Raw genomic sequence first — 19,216 nt, forward strand, 5'->3', positions numbered from 1 at the left:
TCGAAAGGTCGGCGGTTCGAATCCCCACGGCGGGGTGCGCTCCCGTTGTTCAGTCCCAGCGTCTGCCAACCTAGCAGTTCGAAAGCACTCTCGGGTGCAGGTAGATAAATAGGGACCGCTTACTAGCGGGAAGGTAAACGGCGTTTCCGTGTGCGGCTCTGGCTTGCCAGAGCAGCGATGTCACGCTGGCCACGTGACCCGGAAGTGTCTTCGGACAGCGCTGGCCCCCGGCCTCTTTGAGTGAGATGGGCGCACAACCCTAGAGTCTGTCAAGACTGGCCCATATGGGCAGGGGTACCTTTACCTTAAAAAGGCACCAAGCAAAAAAGTTCCTTTTTTAACCAGGCCTTTGGTTTATTTGATAGACATCCTATGCCTTTTTAAAAATAATAATAAAAATAAAAATGTGTGCGGGTGTTATTAGGTTGTTATTGTTTCTATTTTGATTCTATATTTTGTGGTTTTATATTTTGATTTTGTTCTGTGAACTGCTCTGAGACCTCCGTATATAGGGCGATATATAAATTCAACCAATCAATCAATCAACAGAAATACAAACAAACAAATAAGGCAGTTGTTAATATTTTACCTTGGCTGGGATTTTGGCAGGGTGGTTTTCAAGAATTAATCTCTTCAAGTGAAGAATCCAAAGGCGCTTATCTTGCTGTGATTTGGCCTGTTACAAGTTGCAAGAATGCAATGAGTTATAGCTAGACATGAAGGAGTGACGGTAGGTAACACCAGACAATAAATTTAGCAGAGTCAAGGGTTGAGCGTGAAGAAGGCTCTGACTTCCAGTGGATGGGATAGGGGAGAGATGGGGAATCTGTTGCCATCCCCATCATCTCTAGCCATGCTGCCCGAGAGTTCAGCAACATCTGAGAGAGTCATGCCTTGGCTCCACTACATCCTTCTATGGCCATCAGAATAAAATGCTTTTAGTATATTTCTGAATATTATTCTATGTCTGGTAGCTGACAACAATTTATAAAACCAAATTTAATTCTTTAACACAATTGGCAACTAACATGAAAATGATGAGACAGCAAAGCTGAACACCACAGGCTGTAATAGTGCCTTGTGTGTCTGCATGCCCTAGTTCCTTGTCTTCCCCCCTCTATGAGGTTATCATGTTGCTCCTGTGCAGATTAGTGGTTTGGGCAGGATAAGAATTACCGTATTTTTCGTCCTATAGGGTGCACCGGCCCATAGGACGCACCTCGTTTTTTTTTGGGGGGGGGAATGAATTATAAAAATTATTCCCTTCCCCAGCTGCAGCTGCCGCCCCAAGCCTTGCGGACACTCGCCCAAAGCATGGGGAGTCCTCCGGAGGGCTCCCCGTGCTTTGGGCGGCAGGCTGCCACCCCAAGCCTCGCGCGCTCGGCGGGACCTCCTGTCGGGTGCGCAAGGCTTGCGGACACTCGCCCAAAGCACGGGGAGTCCTCCGGAGGGCTCCCCGTGCTTCGGGCGGCAGGCTGCTGCCCGCAAGCCTTGTGAGCCCGTGGGAACTCCCACAGGGCTTGCAAGGCTTGCGGATAGCTTCTTGAAGCCTGGAGAGCAAGAGGGGTCGGTGCGCACCGATGCCTCTCGCTCTCCAGGCTTCAGCGAAAGCCTGCATTCGCCCCATAGGACGCACACACATTTCCCCTTCATTTTTGGAGGGGAAAAAGTGCGTCCTATGGGGCGAAAAATACGGTACTTCTGCATAACCAGTATAACATGCTGTGTGGTGCAGGGCAGGCTGGGTTGCTTGTTCCTGAAGAGATCTGCTAGAATGGGAAGCAGGCACTGTTTCTATATATATCTGTATCTATTCACCCACAAAACTCATCCCATTAGTCATTTTATTTTCCAAGTCACAGTAATGTTCATTGACCTCACTATACTTTTCTAAAATTGACCTGTGGTTTCCTCCTCCAAGAATTAACTAAGATCAGAATTGAGGCCTACTGTTCAAAATTCAGTGAAATAAAGGGTTTCCAAAATATTATTATCAGTTTCAGGCACACGAGCAGTTTCCAAGTCCCTACTTGTCTAATTCTCAAAGTGCAAAGATGAAACAGAAGCTGAGGGTCAAACTAGGTATGCACTTAAACAGGTAGAATGCAGTTGCATCTTTTGTTTCTTTCCTTCAGGGCCAGGGAGCCCAAATCATAACATGGAGCCAGCTGGATGGAAGGGGAGAGATCATAGAGATCAGAATGAAAACCATTGCTCTCTCTCAATCTTAGGAAAAATTCCCCATTGGTGCAACATTTTTAAGTGCATGTCCAATTTGCCCCTTAGGGTATTAAAAGCAGTTCATGTTCCCACTGCATGAGTGCATTAATTTGGGATTGTACTGCCTTCCAAAAGGAAGGGGGCAATTGGATAGATTGAGATCATAGGAAATAGGGCCTGGTTTTCCTGCACAAAACTGGGAGTGGAATACTATCTACGTGGTGCAAACTTCAGTTACAATACACAGGATACATATCAGGAAAATTATATCCTTAATAACATGTTTCAGAATGCATTCAGTATGTTATGGCTTTTAAATACCTGAACAGTATGTTGCATCTTGGGATTTTTGTAATGGAAGACACTAAAGCTCAGAGGCTCCTTTGGTATGACTTCCACTAGCATGAGATTGCCACACTGCAACACAGAGAAAGGCTTGTCAGAGGAAGATCTTGTGCACAGAATGGGTATTTATATTTTGGACATTTTGACATAGTCCATTTCCTCTCCTTTGCAGCCCTTGGGCTGCTTGTTCCCTTAGCCTCCTCCTGCAAGTACAAACAGACCTACCAAGATATGAGCTTTGTAGGTGAAAGTCTCTTCCCTCTTCTTCGTAATGAGCAGCAGCTTGTCAAAGAGGAACAGAGTGCGCTCATTTTTGGCTCTCTGGATGCGGAATGTTCCTTCCAAAACCAACTCGCCGTAACTAGCAAGGTCCGGTCCCTTCCAGTTAGTGAGTAAGCTTTGTATCTCCTGAAAAAAAGGGAGGAGGGTAGGATAATGAAGCAAGTACATCAAAAACACAACGTTGGGAAATATCACATGGCAAGTGCTGTGTAATGAAGCCACTATCATGTTCCTCTTATTAATCAACAGTGTGAAAAAGCATTGCTTCTACCTCAGGGATGACTAACCAAGGGCCACATTCTCTGTAGACCTACCTTCCAAGGGCCACACCCTAGCAGTGGGCGTGGCCTAGGTGGGCATAACCATTTCACATTTGCTCTCCCTCATACACTTATTTGCACCACCACACATACAGGAAGAGCTCAGGGCAGCAGAAATGGCAGCAGGACCACCACAGGAATTGTGATGCAAAACTGGTCCTTAGACCAGGAGGCAGGCCTCCATGTGGTTTCAGAACCCTAATGCAGCTTATGACCATTTGCATGGATGTGTGTGGATCAGGTCCCCAGGCAGAGAGTTTGCCTTTCCTGTTCTACATCAACAGAAATACTACAGCTGTCTCACGGTACGTTGCAGCATACAGGCATTTGTCATATGATAGGCAAACAGAAATCTATTTCTAAATGTCAGAGTTGGCAGATGTGTATTTTATGACATGCAGCCAATTTGCACTGCACTGTTGTCTGATTATCTTACATGGTCCCCTAGAGATGATGCAAGAGAGAAGGTTGGCACAAGGAGAGAGTTCTTAGCAAGCCATAAGGCTGGACATTAGATGGATAGATGGGCCACTATATGGAAAAGAATAGGAAGAAGGGGAGGGTGTTTTATAATGGTGCAAGATGTGAGAAACAACTTATGTGATCAAAGGGTCTCTGAAGTACACAAGAAGTGGAAAGTACTAGCTACTTTTCCAGCCAGCCTGCAATTGAATACTTCCTGTTAACCTACTGTAAGTTTGCATATGGTTGCTCTTTGAATTCACATAAATCCTTGCAGTATCTTTGGTTACATTATCAATGAAAGATGTATGCCTGAAACTCACAAACCTTAACCACAGCAACTTAAATTATATTCATTAGAGTCTCAGATATCATAGAAGCTCACCCAAATTAAGAGTTGCATTGCTTATGTGAATGGATTCACCTATAGGATTTCTTCAAATAAGCAGAAGTCCAATATGATGTCTGAACCAATCCACAACTTGAAAATATGCATTTGTGAGATGTTCTGGGCAGTCATAAGCCATGTGAACAAGTTTTTAAGACTACAAATGAATCACTGACTGCAAATAAACTGGGTGGGTGTACAAGCGAAACTTCATCTTCTGACAGAGAAGGAAGATTTACATTTGGGTTCTGATCTCTCCAAAGAAAGCTTGCAAGCACAATTGTGTCTTTTGTACATTCCACAGACACAGATTTCAGAAGAACCTTTCAAGCACACTTTGAAGGTACTTTCACATGTAACAGATAACACACCCCACAATATGAATTGGGAGTTGCCATGGTTGAGTGTGATGCTTTAAAATATAGGAAGATCAAATTCCACATATGTTAAAAGATGTTGTTATTGTTAGCAAGCACAGGAAAGCAAAACCATAGCCATTTAGAATGCTGGTGCCCAATCTATATAAACCAAAAACCAGATAGAAAGATAAAAACTACTGATATGGAAAACTTGTCAACCCACCTGCAGCCTGACAGCATGTTCATGTTTCCTTTTCATGTCGTTAATATGCCACGCCACTCTCTGCATCGTATCTATGGCTTCTAAAACCACATCATAACCTTCAGTGTCTTTGTCAAGGTGGTTTTCTATCTCCTAGTAAATAAGCCAATGAAGAGGGAAGTATTTAACTATTTACAACTCCTAGAGGTCTGCAAAAATGTTTTGATGGTAAACTAGGGTTAATAATCTGACACTTAGCCCCTCCCAACTGCAGTTCACTTCTTTGGTCTCTACAGCAGGGTTCCCTGGTCTATAAAATATGCAGCACAGAACCCCTTACCCTGCACGCGAGAGATTTTCCTTCAGCCCCATTTTCCCACTGATAGCCACCTCTTTTCCCTTTTTCCAAACCCCTCATGATTCCAGGATTCTGATAATGTAAAGGCACTGTGTTATACTGGGATGGAGACAGAAAAGTTGGACGAGACTGGCATATCCTCTGCTAACAGCAAGCACATACAATTTGTGACTGATCAAGGCCACCAGATACATATTGTGGCATATCAGGTGTGTGACATTCTGGCCATTTTTGAAGTCTCCAGCAAGCTGCAAAAAATAGGCGGCTTGATGAGCCTTTGATGGGCTGCCCTAAATGGCTAGTGGATTGTGTTTGATTTCACGAGCCATAAGTAATATAGGCATCCTTACAGCAACTGCATTACTCTGCTGCGTTATAGTAGCAGCTATCAAAGCAGAATTTATTAGCATTCAATAAGAGAAATGAGTCAGTCATTCAGTATGCTTTCTTGCCTCTACTTTTGGCTACAGAACCTCAGTTTGATAATTACATCCGAGCATTAGACTTAGGCAGACACTACAGATTAAAATTTCTGGACTCTGAAATGTAGTTACGGGTATAATCTCCTAATTGAAAGCACATGATAACCATTAAAAAGAAACCAGATTTCTGAAAATATTGTTAAAATCATGGGAAAGAAAGGAAGAGATATGTACTTTCTCTACCACCATGCATGCATGCAAAAAAAGGGAGGGGGGAAGCCTTTTTGTTGGGCTTAGATGACTTCATACAGGCCCACCCTCCACACCAGCTGCCCTTGTCTGGAATTGAAACTGCACTTTTAAACACACCAGCTAGTGCAAGAGCCCCAATGAGCACAGTATGTAAAGATGTACAGGACTACATTGCACTCTTTTTATGAAAATATGTATAGGTCTGTACTGCATGTTTTCTGAAGAAGCTGCAGCATCAGGGAAGAAGCTGTTTGATGAGCACAGGAGGGGAGAAAGATGGAGAAAGGGGCAGGAAGGGTTGAAAATTCTACATTTGCAGAAGCCTAGCATGTCAGGGTGAAGGCTAGGTTACAGTACTTCTTTTTGGCATACGAGCTTTCATCAGAAAGTTTGTGCTTGTTTGTTTTTTGGCTGCAGCACAAAAGCCTAGCTACACATTATATTATTTGTAGGCCTCCTTCAAACTAGGCACTTTAATTTTGAATAAAGAGCAGCTGCAGGGCCCCAGTGTGAAACACACCGCTGATCTGGACTGCCACCCCATGCCAGGTTCCAGTTTACTATCTGAAGAGGAGGCACTTAAAATGACAACATACGTGCAAAAGAAGGTGATACTTGAGTATCCGCTGAACAGGTTTTAAGAGGTAAGATCCTAAAGGCAGAGAATGTTGTAAAGCTTCTTGTCTCTCTCTGAAAAACTTAGCCAGGGACTTGTTCCTCATGCATTCGGTAAGCACAGCCACTGACCTGTAAAACAAATCAATACAGCTCTCAGAATTGTTGTTGTTGTTGTTATCATCATCCTATATTATACAGAATTCCACAGCTTTGGATGCATGATAGGTCCTACAAGTGAGTGCCTGTTTAGGATCAACTTCAAGCATTATGCATTTATTGCGCAAGATAAACAGGAGTGTTATGTGAAGTTTACAAACTTGTGATTTCCATGCATGCATGCCACACAAGTAACAAGTCTTAGCATCCTACTTTCAAAATAACTGATTACCATGCAACATAATTAAAATAAGCATAAAATTACTTGCTTGCATTTTCTAACGGGCAAGGAAGCATTCATCCTCTTTGCCTTACTAATATAATCCACAAACAGTAAAGCATACCGTTTGGATAAAATGTTAGTCTGAAGCATTATGGTCACATTCTCTGTTCACCACCTTTCAAACGATAAAAGGGAAAGAGCACACGGAAAAATAAGATACTCCTACCTTGGATAATTGGTGCAATACTGTGTATATATGTGGAACTCTTCACTCTGAATATAAGGAAAAGGGGAGAAGCTGATTTAGTATATTGATTTTATTACAGCTCCCTAGAAATTCTGAAACCAACACTTATTTGAAAGCACTAAAAAAATCCCAACCTATTACAATTTTTTTTAAAATTACTCTTCCCTATTGATAGGCATGTAATTCATTAGTTTTATTCCCGTCTGCATGTGAATTGGATTGGAAACTGATTTTTAAGTAAGTTTTTATTGTTGATGCTTTTATTATTTTTTAAATGAAATAAATGTGTGATCTAAAAAGAACCAACAAAGCTGACTTGTGCCAAGTTTCCCTGCAGTCATTTCTTATTTGCCACAAGCAAGTATTGGTGCTATACAGAAGCTTATTTGAAAGTGTACATACAATGCCACCATTTGGGATTTCCCCCCTGTATAATCTTCAGGAATAGGGAACAGGATTTCCCATTCTGCACCTAATGCACTTTTCACATAGTTCCAAACACAAGGAGCAGCTCCTGAAGACTTGAGAACAAAACAAAAACAGACTAATTCTGTAATTTCAGCAGTTCGTAAGGTCTATTTCATGCAAACCATTTTGCTCTGCACCAACTTCAACATGGGATGCGGATGGTGCTGTGGTCTAAACCACTGAGCCTCTTGGGCTTGCCAATCAGAAGGTCGGCGGTTTGAATCCCCACGACTGGTTGAGCTCCCGTTGCTCAGTTCCTGCTTCTGCCAACCTAGCAGTTCGAAAGGACATCAAACTGCAAGTAGATAAATAGGTACCACTCCAGCGGGAAGGTAAACGGCATTTCCGTGTGCTGCTCTGGTTTTGCCGGAAGCGGCTTAGTCATGTTGGCCACATGACCCAGAAAAACTGTCTGCGGACAAACGCTGACTCCCTTGACATGTAAAGCGAGATGACCGCCGCAACCCCAGAGTCATCTGCGACTGGACTTAACTGTCAGGGGTTCTTTACCTTTACCTTTAACTTCAACATACAAGTTGTAACATGCAAATAAGATGCCTGCAGTTACAGCTAGCCCACTGTCATCGTCACAGCTGAGGTAAAGGCCTGTCATAAATGCAATTTGCTTTACTCATGGGCTTCCAGTTCACACCTTGTTTTGTTTAGGGCAGTAGATGCTTGAAGATGGTCACCTGTTGCTCAGTCTTGTCTTGATTGGGGGATGGTGATAAGGATTTCTGTAGTGTTTCACAGTTTGTGATAAAGTGCATGATAAGTGTGTGGTAAAACATAAGCTATTTGCCTTTTTTCCTTTTAGGATTAGTAAAAACTCCTTATCCTGCTTAAAATGCAATCCAGTGACAATCCACCCAGCAATTATGGAAGATTACAACTGAGCCTCTGCTGATATTTTATCTTTTATTTAAGATGGGAAGACTTACAGCTATCTTCACTGGCATGACACACAATAAGCTTGCATCACAGCCTATGTCATGCACACGCTTTTAAAAACAACTCCAGCTGTAGCAGAAACCTTCACCTACAAATAACTAGTAATCAAGTGAAACCACAATCTGCAACAGAGACGTTACAGTCTGTAATTCACTGGTGAAATCCAGTCACATTCTAGTTATCACATGTAATGGGGCAGGGGCCTACCAATGGCTTCTCAAATGCAGAATTCAATATTAAAATTATACCCAAACTGTAAATAAGAATTTAAAAAGGAAGAAGGTATGAAAAAGCAGAAAATAGCAGTCTAGCTTACAATAACTGTGCTTAGATTTCATAGTTATTAAATCATAATGTTACGAGTTGGAAGGAGGATAGGCTGTATGTTGAGACCCTTCTAAGTTCCATCAAACCTGCAGTTCTAGTTTGCATTACTATACAGTGGTACCTCGGGTTACAGATGCTTCAGGTTACAGACTCCGTTACAGAAATAGTACCTCGAGTTAAGAACTTTGCTTCAGGATGAGAACAGAAATTGCGCAGCAGCGGCAGTGGGAGCCCCCATTAGCTAAAGTGGTACCTCAGGTTAAGAACAGTTTCAGGTTAAGAATGAATTAAGTTCTTAACCTGAGGTACCACTGTAATGTATTCCTGAACCTGTAGCAAGATCCTTTGATGTTCAGCAAGAGCTTAGAAACATGGCCAGCAGAGAGCCATAAATACTGTAGACCATGAAAGTGTTAACATCATGCAATACTTAAAACACAGAAATCTGTGTATATTTTATTTTTAGGCGTAAATATATATTTCCAGATGATTCTACTGTGTGAAGTTTAACATGAAAAATAAAATCTCTCGTAAAAAAAATCAAAAAGAGGGGGTGAATGAGAGAGGGGAGGATGCGAAACAGATGCAGCCAGCTCACAACTGCCTTAAACTTTCCCCTTCTGATGACCAGCTGAAAGGACAAAACTGTACTCTTATTTCTGAAGCTAAAAGACATAATAAAGCCCATGGACCAGAGTAAAAACTTTGGACATTTGCCTCTCTTAAAGCACAGTACTGTTAGTTCCAGCAGATAAGAAGAAAGAATGAAAAAGGATGTTCCAATCAGAAAGCCAAGAAAACTAACCCTATCCACACTTGAAGAAAATAAGTACAAAATGCAATAATGCATTTGTCACTGGAAATCTGAAGCAAAATCCAGACTGAACTGAAAACATTTACCCTGCAGAGCTTCAAGTTTCAAAACTAATAGGCATTTGTCAGAATATTTGCAACACAGTAAGGAGAGCTCTGGTCAGGGATCTGTTTCCCTTTAAGGAGAGCTCTGGCCAAGTCCCACCACCACCCAAGAAAGTAAACTTCCTGATATGACTGGGATATAAAGTCTTGAATTACAATGGTACCTCGGGTTAAGTACAGTGGTGCCTCGCAAGACGAAATTAATTCGTTCTGCGAGTTTTTTCGTCTTGTGAATTTTTTCGTCTTGCGAAGCACCACTGTGCATTGACGGTTTCCCATAGGAATGCATTGGCGGTTTTTTAAAAAAGGCGCAAGACGTTTTCGTCTTGCAAAGCAAGCCCATAGGGAAATCCGTCTTGCAAAGCAACTCAGAAAACGAAAAACTCTTTCGTCGTGCGAGTTTTTCGTCTTGCGAGGCATTCGTCTTGCGAGGTACCACTGTACTTAATTCGTTCAGGAGCTCCGTTCTTAACCTGAAACTGTTCTTAATCTGAAGACCACTTTAGCTAATGGGGCCTACTGCTGCTGCTGCGCCGCTGGAGCACAATTTCTGTTCTCAACCTGAAGCAAAGTTCTTAACCTGAAGCACTATTTCTGGGTTAGCGGAGTCTGTAACCTGAAGTGTATGTAACCCAAGGTACCACTGTATGCCAAGACTTAATGCATGGGGGAAAGTAGATAGAGAGGGGAACTTCCAAGTTTCCTAGACTGTCCTTTCTAACCTAACCCGTGCTGACCTTCCTTAGGTGCCAGACTCTTAGGGGTGCTGACCTCATTTCCTACTTTCTACTTCTTCATCCTCACCAGCTGCAATTGTAAACTATGGCATGGCTGAATCAGGTGGAGGAGGCAAGAAGAAAAGAAGTGTTACCTATGTGTTTCACAGCTGATGTTGCAATATGGCAGCGTAAAGCAGGACCCCATAAGGACATTAAGTACAGGGTCTAAAATTATGTAGCTGCACCTTGGTCCTGATCAGACCTTGACCTGTTCAGCTTCAGCTAAGGATCACCCTATGTACCTACAGATCATGTCAGGAACCATAGAACTCATTTCACCCAGATGGAATGGAACTCTATTACTATCTATCTATCTATCTACCTATCATCTATCTATCTATTTATCTATCTAATGTTAAAGGACCCCAGTCAAAGGTGACTATGGAGTTGCGGTACTCATCTCACTTTCAGGACAAGGGAGCCATCATTTGTCCACAGACAGCTTTCCGGATCATGTGGCCAGCATGACTGCTTCTGGCACAATGGAACACCATAACAGAAACCAGAGCGCTTGCAAACACCATTTTTCTTCCCGCCACAGCAATACCTATTTATCTACTTGTAGCGGTGTGCTTTCGAACTGCTAGGTTGGCAGGAGCTGGGACAGAGTAACGGGAGCTCACTCCATTGCAGGGATTCAAACCACTGACCTTCTGATCAGCAAGCCCAAGAGACTCTGTGGTTTAGACCACAGCGCCCCCTCACGTCCATAATATGAAACATTAGCAGTCATGGTAAAAGAATAAATCCTACACCAAATACAAGAAACAGCTGAGAATAGCACCATGTAGAATACTGGTGACTTCATCCACCATTCTCTGAAGCAGAATGTGGTTTCCAGTCCACATAGCCAGGTGGCAAAGCTGGCACATTGGATAATCAGCTATGAATTATAGGAGATGGATAATTATGTGTAGTCTTTGCAAAAAAAAAAAAGTGTTAACAAAATCACTCAGGCAACTCATTACTCATACCATGGGATACCATGTATGCAATAACAGAAATGTACAAGCAGTCCACATGTCTTGAGAGAAATTCCCACTCACCATTGCCACTTCAAAGGGTGTGGGGAAGAGGGGCATTAGAGATAGTCCTTTATATGGGAACCTAATTTCTTCCTGTTTACTCAGAAAGGTTTCTTATACCAGAGTTTCATAGTAAATGTGAGATTATGTCACACACCACAATAATTTGAATTACTAACAAATACGGCATGCAACTATGGATTTTTATTTTTTTTTAAATCCTTTTGACAAATGTGTTCTCAGTCTATTTTATGACAGTTCTAGAGGAAAATGTTGAAAATATTAAAGATGATAAATATAGCTTTAGCCCAAAGAGATGAGTCACATTTGCTTTTCTTCCTTTAAATGTAATAATATACAGGAATTTAGCAAAAGCTGTAATGATCTGAGACACAGATGTACAATTGCACAGCTCTTAATCATTTCAATAAGTCTGTCCTGGTAGTGATCTGTGAGGAAAAAGGAAATGGTCTCAAAATGTTTTCATAGTTCTTGATCTGTTCAGAAATATTTAGGGAGGGAAGGAAATAATATATTTTAATGTCCATAAAAAAATATTTCTTTTAACTTTGAAAAACTTTACTACACAGCTAACTCAGTTGTAGACGTTTGGGAACTGACTGAATCATCCTGAGTTTTATATTCAAAGAGGCTGTAATATGCTATAGCTCAGATCAATATCACCTTAGTGTTACTCACCTTAGAAACAAAACATTCTGCTATAGCTACGGGATCATTTTCACAGTTTTCCAAATCTTGCAGAAGTTCACTAGTTGACACAAAGAAAGAAAGAAAGAAAGAAAGAAAGAAAGAAAGAAAGAAAGAAAGAAAGAAAGATTGCATTATAAAAACATGGAGAACCACACACTGATATATACCAGCTGCAATCAAAATTAGCATTGCACTTGACATAATATTTGAAATAAAGTAGCCTGGTTAATATTATGTCTTGCTATAGGGCTAAGTCCTCATTAGTTATTGGGGTTACTAATATTCTAACACTTCCTTTATTCTTACCCTATCAATAAATTATGCAGCATTTGCCTTCGTTTGCCCAACATGCCTTCACCATTTTGCTTGTACTCTTGTCTCTACCACCAGTTCTGTTTTTCATTAAAAGACAGCCAGTTCTTTTCTGTACTGACTACAAGAAAGTGGGAGCATGGAACTTACGCACCTCCACAGCGGTGGAGGAAGCCGCTTGGGAGCCTGAGGTGGTGCGCCCATAGGGGCAGGGCGAGGGTGGGGCACACTGTGGGGCCTCCGGAGTCTTCCTGCCTCCTCCCACTCAGCCGCACTACAGCTGGGGGGGGGGACGGGTAGGCAGCGGGCAGACCATTTGGGCAGCGCAGAGCCTGTGTGCGCCCAAGCCACCGCGTCTCTCCCAGGAGAGATGTGTGGCTCGGGCGCACTGCAGGCCCCGCGGTGAGTGCCACCCGGCATTTTGTCACCCCCCCCCAATGGTGACACCCGGGGCGACCCGCACCCATCGCACCCCCTTCCTCCGCCCCTGCGGCTCTTTTCCAAACATCACTATGCACCTTTCTGCATCTCTGTCGCTCTCTTTCACACAGAGAGAGTATTGTGTAGCTTAAAAAACCTTGAATAGGAGGGGCAACACAAACATGCAGAAGGTGCATGAAGAGCAGCACTAGGGAGGCCTTCCATGCACAAGCACAGTGATCCATGCACGTAGCACCCATAGTGCTGCTGTATATTACGGGGCCACATGCCTATGTCTCCCTCTCCTATTAAGGAAGGATTCTCTCCCTAGCCACCTCGGTTGCTACTCCCTTCTCAATTATGTACAAAAACCCTTGAATCACAACGATGAGAAAAAACCTAAGTCATTGCACTGCTTACACTACTTAGGAAAGGTGGAAGAGAGACAGCAAAGTATAAAATGGTTTCCAGCAGGCCATAGGCTCAAACAACCCTGCCCTGTTGTGTTTATAAACAGGCTCTCACGTGCGAGCTGTTCTTTTAACTTTTGACACGCTGGTAGCCAAATAGATTTTGACATTAATTGTTGCTGTAAGTGGATGCATGCTTATTTTTAAACAAAACTGAGTGGATAATTAGCAGGGTAAGTTTATAAGCTTTACAGCAGATTTGGAGGCACCAAAGATAATCAGGATTGCCACAGTCTCATTAGTCTGCTGTGGGGAGGAAATATCAAAAGCATCCATCAGTAACTGAACTTACAGTTATAAACCTAATTCTTTGCATTTCACTTAGCAGGCCCTTTGAGATCAGTGAGGTTGTTGCTACGGAGCAGGCATAGGCTTGCAACAACCAGTACAGACTAACACAGTGCACACAGTTGTGCACCCCAACTGTTTTGATTTGACTGTGGAAGAAAGAAGCATATGTCTCTGTGTATCAAATTTAGCCTAACCTTTGGCATGTGATCCTAACCAAGGTTACTCAGAAATACATTCCACCGACTTCCAGGGAACTTTTTCCCCAGGTAACTGTGAAAACAACCCAGGTCTTATTGTGTGCAGGTTGTATACAATGGGCAAGTTGCTGTATATTGGCTAGGAGATGAATGACAGATTCATCCCAGTGAGACAGGGAATGGCAAGCATTCACACAGCTACACAGCGGCTTATGACGGGGAATGCTGCTTTTGGTTGTGAAAATAATGTCAACCAGCAACTCCAGTGAGGAACTTACCTCACAGTATGTTCTTTACAAGAGGAGGAAAATGGGCATTAGCTTAAAAGGTCAGTACAGTTGTGCCAAGGGGCATCTTGGCTAGTTATCCTTGATCATCTCATTTGAGTGGGTTCCCAGCATCCCTTCACACTTTGTCTCATTAGCTATGTTCTCCTTCCCACATTTCTTTATTTTATGTCATGGCCTATTTAATCCCTGTGCTTGGCGCCCACAGCTCTGTACTTCCTGTTCCTGCTTACAATTACCCTTTCCTGAAAGAGTTGCATAGTATTGGGGAGGGGGGCTGTTTGTAAAAATATTATTAGGTCCTTGCATCTCAGTAGGATCAAGACATTACAGAATAGTAAAGGGAGGGAATCCCTCCTTTTCTCCCGGTCCAGGCAGAATGTTAAATTTTACAAATGAATAATAGCAAGTGGCTTCAAAGAATTAATAATCCAAAGCTGACTGTCATTTTTCAAATGCCCTGACAGGTCTGTGCTGTGCCTAGTGAACTTCAGGCTGCCAAAAACTGAAAAAGAGAGAGAAATGCAGTAAAAAGTGTAGCAGCCAAAACCACTTAGAGGGCCATTCTTTTACACGTCTTTATCTTTTGATTTAAATTTCATGTTTGTATGCATTGCCTGGCACTACTTAGCAAAGGCTTTTCTTGATAAGAAGCCAATAGGTCAAAGTGGAGAAATCGTTCAATATTGCATGTCTGCAGAAATGACTACATAAAATGTTTTTAAAAGGGGCATACATTTAAAAAGAAGGGGCAGAACCCTATGCCAGCCAACTCTTGATGCAAGATAACAGTTATCTATGCCAGCAGCACTTTACACTAAAGCCCATATTAGATCTTTGACCCTGTATTCCATCGCTCTTTAATTACATAAGCTAAATATGAACATGGAGCACTATTGCAATACAAAGCTACATCGTCAGATGTTTAATCTCTGGACTAGAAGGGTAGTATTTGTGGGCGAACAAGTGCATGTGCACAACTGAACTGTTTTGGGAACCAACTATGAAGGAATGTGTACTTTTATGCTATCTTCAGCAACACCACAAAATCTGACAAAGTAATGACTGGGTATTTAGCTTGTTATCTCCCTGACTCCATGACATTCATCTGCAAAAGCTAATTAGAGGTAGTTAGAAGGTAATTAGAAAAAGAAATGGAAGGGTTCTTCTTACCTTCAATGAAAATAAGCAGTGCAGGAAAATGCAAATAAATAAATAAAAAGAAAACCCCCCAAACACCCAAAAGTATGAAGAGGACCTCTCTGATTGAAGCAAAAGCTTCCTGCCTAAATAACTGGTACAGAAACTCACCAGCAGGCATTGACAGATTGGTCTTCCCTTGCTCAGGGCTGCTGCCTGTAAGTTGTTTGGGGCTGCTGCCCAAGTGAGGGCAGGTTGCCTTCGACTGACCTTCATTTACGGGGGTTGGAAGCTGAGAGGACTGTTATGCAATGGTTCCACTCCTTCCTCCTAGGCCATGTCCAGAAAGTCGTGTTGGAGGATGAGAGTTCGGACCCCTGTAAGGTGCCTCAGGGCTCCGTCTTCTCCCTCATGCTTTTCAACATCTATACAAAGCCACTGAGAGATCTCTTCAGGGGATTTGGGCTGGGTGTTCACCAGTATGCGGATGATACCCAGCTCTACCTCTCTTTTAAAACATGCCTCAATCCCTACCCATTCATATGCAGGGCTTATTCCAATGGCACTTGTTCCAATTGCAGTGGGAACTCCCGTAAATGTCTTGTGCTAGCATTTGTTTTCAGATACCTTTAGGGGGACTTTGGTCTGAAGCACCAACCACCCCTATTTTAGTATTACTTTAATATTTAATCTGTTGGGGAGAGTGAACGAATGAACAAAAGCTTAGATTTGTGGTCCCCAGATATGTTTTCATTTAAGTCGAATATTTACTCACCTGTTGAAATGGTAGATATCTTTTATGTTTCCAAACAAAGCTGATCGTTCCTCCATCCCCAAAGAGAGCTTGGATTGGTCAGTGATACAATCAAGGTAATCCTGTGAGATAAATGAAAAGAGTTGTCTTAAACATGTCTGCTCTTTTCTTCCTCGGTAAATGGAACTATCTTTAATTGTGGAAGAGGAGTCTGCTCCAGATCAATTTCACTTTATATTACACTAATCCCTTCAGTAGCGCCACACTGAACAGTCCTTCCATTATGGAAAATAACAATACTTATCTGTTCACCAATACCAAAGGAATAAACCCAAAGACTGAGTGCTTTGCTGCTCAGACTGTGCATGTTTTTCAAGCTGCAACGTATTCAGATTTCACCCACAGTGACAGCTTAATTATCTCCATTAATTACTCAATAAGGTCAATGACATCTTCCTATATTAAGCAGGGTTTCTTTTAAAAACAACATAAAGTATTATCACTATAGCACATGGACTTCATACAGATAAGAGGAGACCTGGAAAAGTATTACCATATTTCAGAGCTATTGAAAAAGCACTTTGAAAACTCTCAGAAACAATGCAATATAAATGTCCTGGTTCCCAGTTTATAAAGAACAAGGTCTCTCTTCTTCTGCAGCCCCCACCTGGTATACTAATGAGAAACTGCATGTGCTCAGGAACATATTGCAGAGAAGATTCATCTGCATGCTATTTAGTTGTGGAGATTACATTTTAGGTCACACAAGCAAGAGAGCTATAAACTAACTGGGGAAGATTTACTTTAAAACAGTGATTTGCAGGTTACCTGGCAGGCCCTTCCAGAACTGCAGTACCAAGAGTGGTTTAACCAATGCTTTTTTTCTAAAAATATGTTTAGGGGTACTCTCATTTTCCTACTCATAATGAAATACTGCTCCTCAAAGAGACCAAACTTAGATTCACAAAATGTTTAGGGGTATGGATACCCCTGTGTCCCCCCAGAAAGAAGCATTGGGTTTAACAATCAGTCCCTCTTCACGAGGATCTCTGGGAATGACAACTCTAAGAGAGGAATAAGGGTCTCCTAACTGCTCTCAGGACCCATACCCAACTACAGCTCCCATAATTATTTGGGGGAAGCCATGATTGTTTAAAGTGGCATCATATTGTTTTAAATCTATGGTGGTAGTGGGGTTTTAGTGTGGAAACTGACTCCATTGAAAAATACTGCTTCGGGAGACTTTGAGTGCCAAAGCTCTCTCATTGGTGTTAGAACTTGAAGTCGTCCTGATATTATGATAATCAAATACCTGTGTGAACTAGCATTAAAACTACTATTTAACACAACAGCAAAAGGCCTAGTGTGCTTCCATAACATTTATAAAGAAACTCTGCAGGAGAAAGGAAAACAATAGACTAAGAGTGAGAACAGCTGGAACCATGTTAACAAAACCCTGACATGATCCGGAGCCTGAGGGTTTAGACAACGTGTGGTGGCATTTTACCAATGGCAACACAACATTCCATAGCACCGAATTCAAGGGATTCTGGGAAATGTCAGCTACACCATGAGGATCTTGTTATATAGTAACTGAATTCCAAAACCCACATGAGAGAATCAGATAAAAACAAAGGGAAAACTTATTTGAGAAAAATCACTGGGCATGTTCACAATAGGTTTACTTTTCTAAATAATTTGATCGTTTAAACAAACAAGCAAAACAAAATATTGTAGCACCAAGAACAGCACATAAAGATGAACATGAGTTCTTAACTAGTTCTGTCCACATATAAGCAGGTTTTGACTTCCAGCACCAAAGAGCATCACCTAACCAAAATGCAATTTTATATCTACACACCGGGGGCTTTACAACAAGGAAGCTCCATGACATTAAACATTCTGGCATACATGATCTACACCTCTACATTCCTTTCCACCCAGCCTCCATTAACTTATGACCTCATCATTAAATCTGTTCTCTTAAAATATGTTTGTGCATTAAGTCATTATAACAATGTCCCGGGGGCTTCCCAAAACTGTGTGTGACCTTTTGTTTTCACTCACAGTCTCCCTCGGAGCAGAGACTTAAGAGGCTTCATGAAGCAGAAAGGATTGCTCCACACACACACACTCTGCAACCTGGGTCAAAAGGGTGGAAAAAATGAGTACAAAACAGGAAAAGCTCATTCCCAGTTGTAATTTCTAACACATATTTGCGTTCAATAGAATGAGATGTAACAAACTGAGCCTGCCCTAACAACAACTACAGACCCACAGTAACCAGCTTTTAAAAAGTGACAAAAACGTATATAGAAACCTTACTACTTTAAAGTGGTTCATAATTTGCTTTTGTAAGAGCAAATGTTGTTTGATGTGAAAAAGAACAAAAGCGGAGGTAGTGAATGAGGTCCATCCAAGTGATGTTTTCCTATCATTTCTGTCCCTTGGCGATGCTGGTGAATGTTAATGTGAGTTAGAGTCCAACAATAGTGGGAGGGCACTACTTTGACTAAACCACACTAAAATATCATGAGAATACAGATGCCAATATTGCAATGATACATAATGAAACACACAATATATTGTAATAGATAATATCTGTATTGCCAAAGTACCTGATGATTGCTTTATAAGCAGGCTAGTCAAGTTATCTGTTGGATATTTGGCACAACCATCAATAGTTTTGGACAAATATTTGTAAGTGAAATTACTGAACTAGTCTACCTACATTCTGATTCCTGCCCCCCAGACATCTTGTTAGCCACAAGATAATGTCACCATATAACACTACAAAACAATCTTCAGAGAACTATAAAAGCTTTACATTGCACAATAAACACTGGGCAGGAAATGGATAAAAAAAAACTGCATCAAAAGGCTTAATGGAGAGTGTGTTATTTCTTCTAACAGAACTTCAATATCCCCTTTCCTCAGTCTGCAGTTCACATCACACGATACAGAGCTACTCATGAGGCCCTCTGGATGTTTCCCTACCAAACAGCTGATTAGAAGGGTTCCCTGTGCATCTTTCAGGTACGTCTGGGGAACAGGATTAAATAGTACACCTGTGCACAGGTCCACACATCTGTGTGCTTTGCAGAGAGATGCAACTTATACTCTATTGGCAGGGAAAACTTATTTAGCCCAAGGGCCATAGTCCCTTCTGGGCTTTTTCTCTGGCTAGATTCAATTCTAACCCTTCTAACCTCCTTTGGGGTAGGTTTGCAGTTATGGTAGAAGGAAATAGGATCTGCCCATGTGATGCCCACCTGGTAGAAACTCATGGCCCTTAAATGTAAAATGTATGAT

The 19,216-nt window shown here is 41.9% G+C and overlaps 1 protein-coding gene across 4 annotated transcripts in view; it reads right to left on the reverse strand.

The window, feature by feature from the left end:
• PLEKHG1 (pleckstrin homology and RhoGEF domain containing G1) overlaps positions 1 to 19,216 on the reverse strand; it is a 101,233-nt gene that overhangs the window by 13,476 nt on the left and 68,541 nt on the right. For all 4 annotated transcript variants that reach the window (XM_083434745.1, XM_083434746.1, XM_083434747.1 and 1 more), the window contains 8 exons: positions 15,926 to 16,026; positions 12,022 to 12,091; positions 6,834 to 6,880; positions 6,207 to 6,357; positions 4,600 to 4,731; positions 2,791 to 2,973; positions 2,542 to 2,637; positions 590 to 676 (listed from right to left, as the gene is read on the reverse strand). In XM_083434745.1, the coding sequence (XP_083290871.1) occupies positions 590 to 676; positions 2,542 to 2,637; positions 2,791 to 2,973; positions 4,600 to 4,731; positions 6,207 to 6,357; positions 6,834 to 6,880; positions 12,022 to 12,091; positions 15,926 to 16,026 (867 nt within the window). The remainder of the gene's footprint in view (positions 1 to 589; positions 677 to 2,541; positions 2,638 to 2,790; positions 2,974 to 4,599; positions 4,732 to 6,206; positions 6,358 to 6,833; positions 6,881 to 12,021; positions 12,092 to 15,925; positions 16,027 to 19,216) is intronic.

This window comes from Podarcis tiliguerta (genome assembly GCF_965153285.1).
Source record: "Podarcis tiliguerta genome assembly, chromosome: 3".
In the NCBI taxonomy this organism is placed as follows: domain Eukaryota; kingdom Metazoa; phylum Chordata; class Lepidosauria; order Squamata; family Lacertidae; genus Podarcis; species Podarcis tiliguerta.